General features: G+C 55.7%; 1 protein-coding gene across 1 annotated transcript; it reads right to left on the bottom strand.

The window, feature by feature from the left end:
• Window positions 1-6: 6 nt before the first annotated feature.
• On the bottom strand, window positions 7-1147 carry LOC117957538. The gene is made up of 3 exons (XM_034893354.1): window positions 913-1147; window positions 556-801; window positions 7-378 (listed from the first exon to the last, which is right to left on the bottom strand). The coding sequence occupies exons 1-3, from the start codon at window positions 1129-1131 to the stop codon at window positions 112-114; spliced, it is 732 nt and encodes a 243-aa protein (XP_034749245.1). The 5' UTR covers window positions 1132-1147; the 3' UTR covers window positions 7-111.
• Window positions 1148-1233: the final 86 nt, after the last annotated feature.

Here is a 1233-nt window from a genome sequence, read left to right as displayed (position 1 = left end):
GCGGAGAGCATCCAGCAACGGGATGTCCAGGATGTTGCGCCCGGCTGGTCCGCCGAAGGTCTCTAGGAGGTCCTGGATAAGGAGTGTCGACTCCTCAGCTCCACGTGTCCGTCAACGACAGTGGAGCCTCCACTCCTCCCTGGAGATCCTCCTGACGACCTCGGCGTCAGTCAGGCCAACCATCCCGTGCTGCCCCTCCAGCTGAGACCGCTTAGCCTCCGTGAGACGGCGGGCATCTCCCGAGTCCACCTCGAAGATGCAATGAGACAGCTGCCTCATGAAGGGGGCGTACAGCTCGTGGGTCTCTGTGGTGACACCTGATGCGAAGCGCCGCATCAGGTGCCAGATGTCCAGTCTCACCACGAGCTGTCCCCACTCCTGTGACAGAACAAAAAGGGCAGAACAAGAAAAATGTGGTTTAATTTTCATAAACGTAACATACACACACACACAGAAATCATCTAAATTCATCTCATACTTATATATCTTATATTGTGAAATGTGAGATAAAGAAAGCTATTATTAACAATGCTGTTAACAGTGTCAGTTTCACACCTGAAACAAGGCAGCTGTCTTTGACACGCCGACTCGGCTGCAGCAGTCGCGATCCACGTAGATCAGCTGGGGGGGTGGTACCTCGGCGAGTCGGTACCGCCTGATCAACCCGGCCGCCATGGGGGACAGGCCCTCTGTGCCCTCGGAGCAGGTGAGGACACTGATGAGGACCTGCCCGTGCTCGTTACCCACGTTGGTAACCCAGGCGGCCGTGTCTGCAGCGGTACCTGCGAGCTTTTTCGTCACCTTAGGGAGAGAGATTCAACATGTTATTCCACATGTTATTGTGAGTCCATGAACACACAGCGCTGCTGTAACTGCAGCTCTAAGGATGAAATTGTCACAAACTTCACTTGCCTTCTTAGTGGAATCCATCTTTAAGATGGACCCGAAGGTTGACGTCATCCTGGCCTTGTACTCCTCCAGCCGCGCCAGGATGTCATGGCTGTACACCGTTAACAGCCAGACGGCGGAGGGGAGAGGGGGCATCTCGGGTGGTGGTAAGAACTGCCCCCTCACCGCGCACAAGGCCAGGAACTGCTCGCACAGGCCGAGGTACGCGATAGCTCTCCGCATCCAGGCATCTGAGTGTGCCTCCCTAGGGTGTTGCACAGCCGAGAAGCACTGTTGCCCAAAGTGCGTGACCTCAGCTGTGCCACCACCCTAAGGTCACAGGAC

Source organism: Etheostoma cragini, chromosome 2, assembly GCF_013103735.1.
Source record: "Etheostoma cragini isolate CJK2018 chromosome 2, CSU_Ecrag_1.0, whole genome shotgun sequence".
Classification (NCBI taxonomy): Eukaryota; Metazoa; Chordata; class Actinopteri; order Perciformes; family Percidae; genus Etheostoma; species Etheostoma cragini.
Note: the sequence above shows the minus strand (reverse complement) of the source record. Positions and strands in the feature narration are given on the sequence as shown.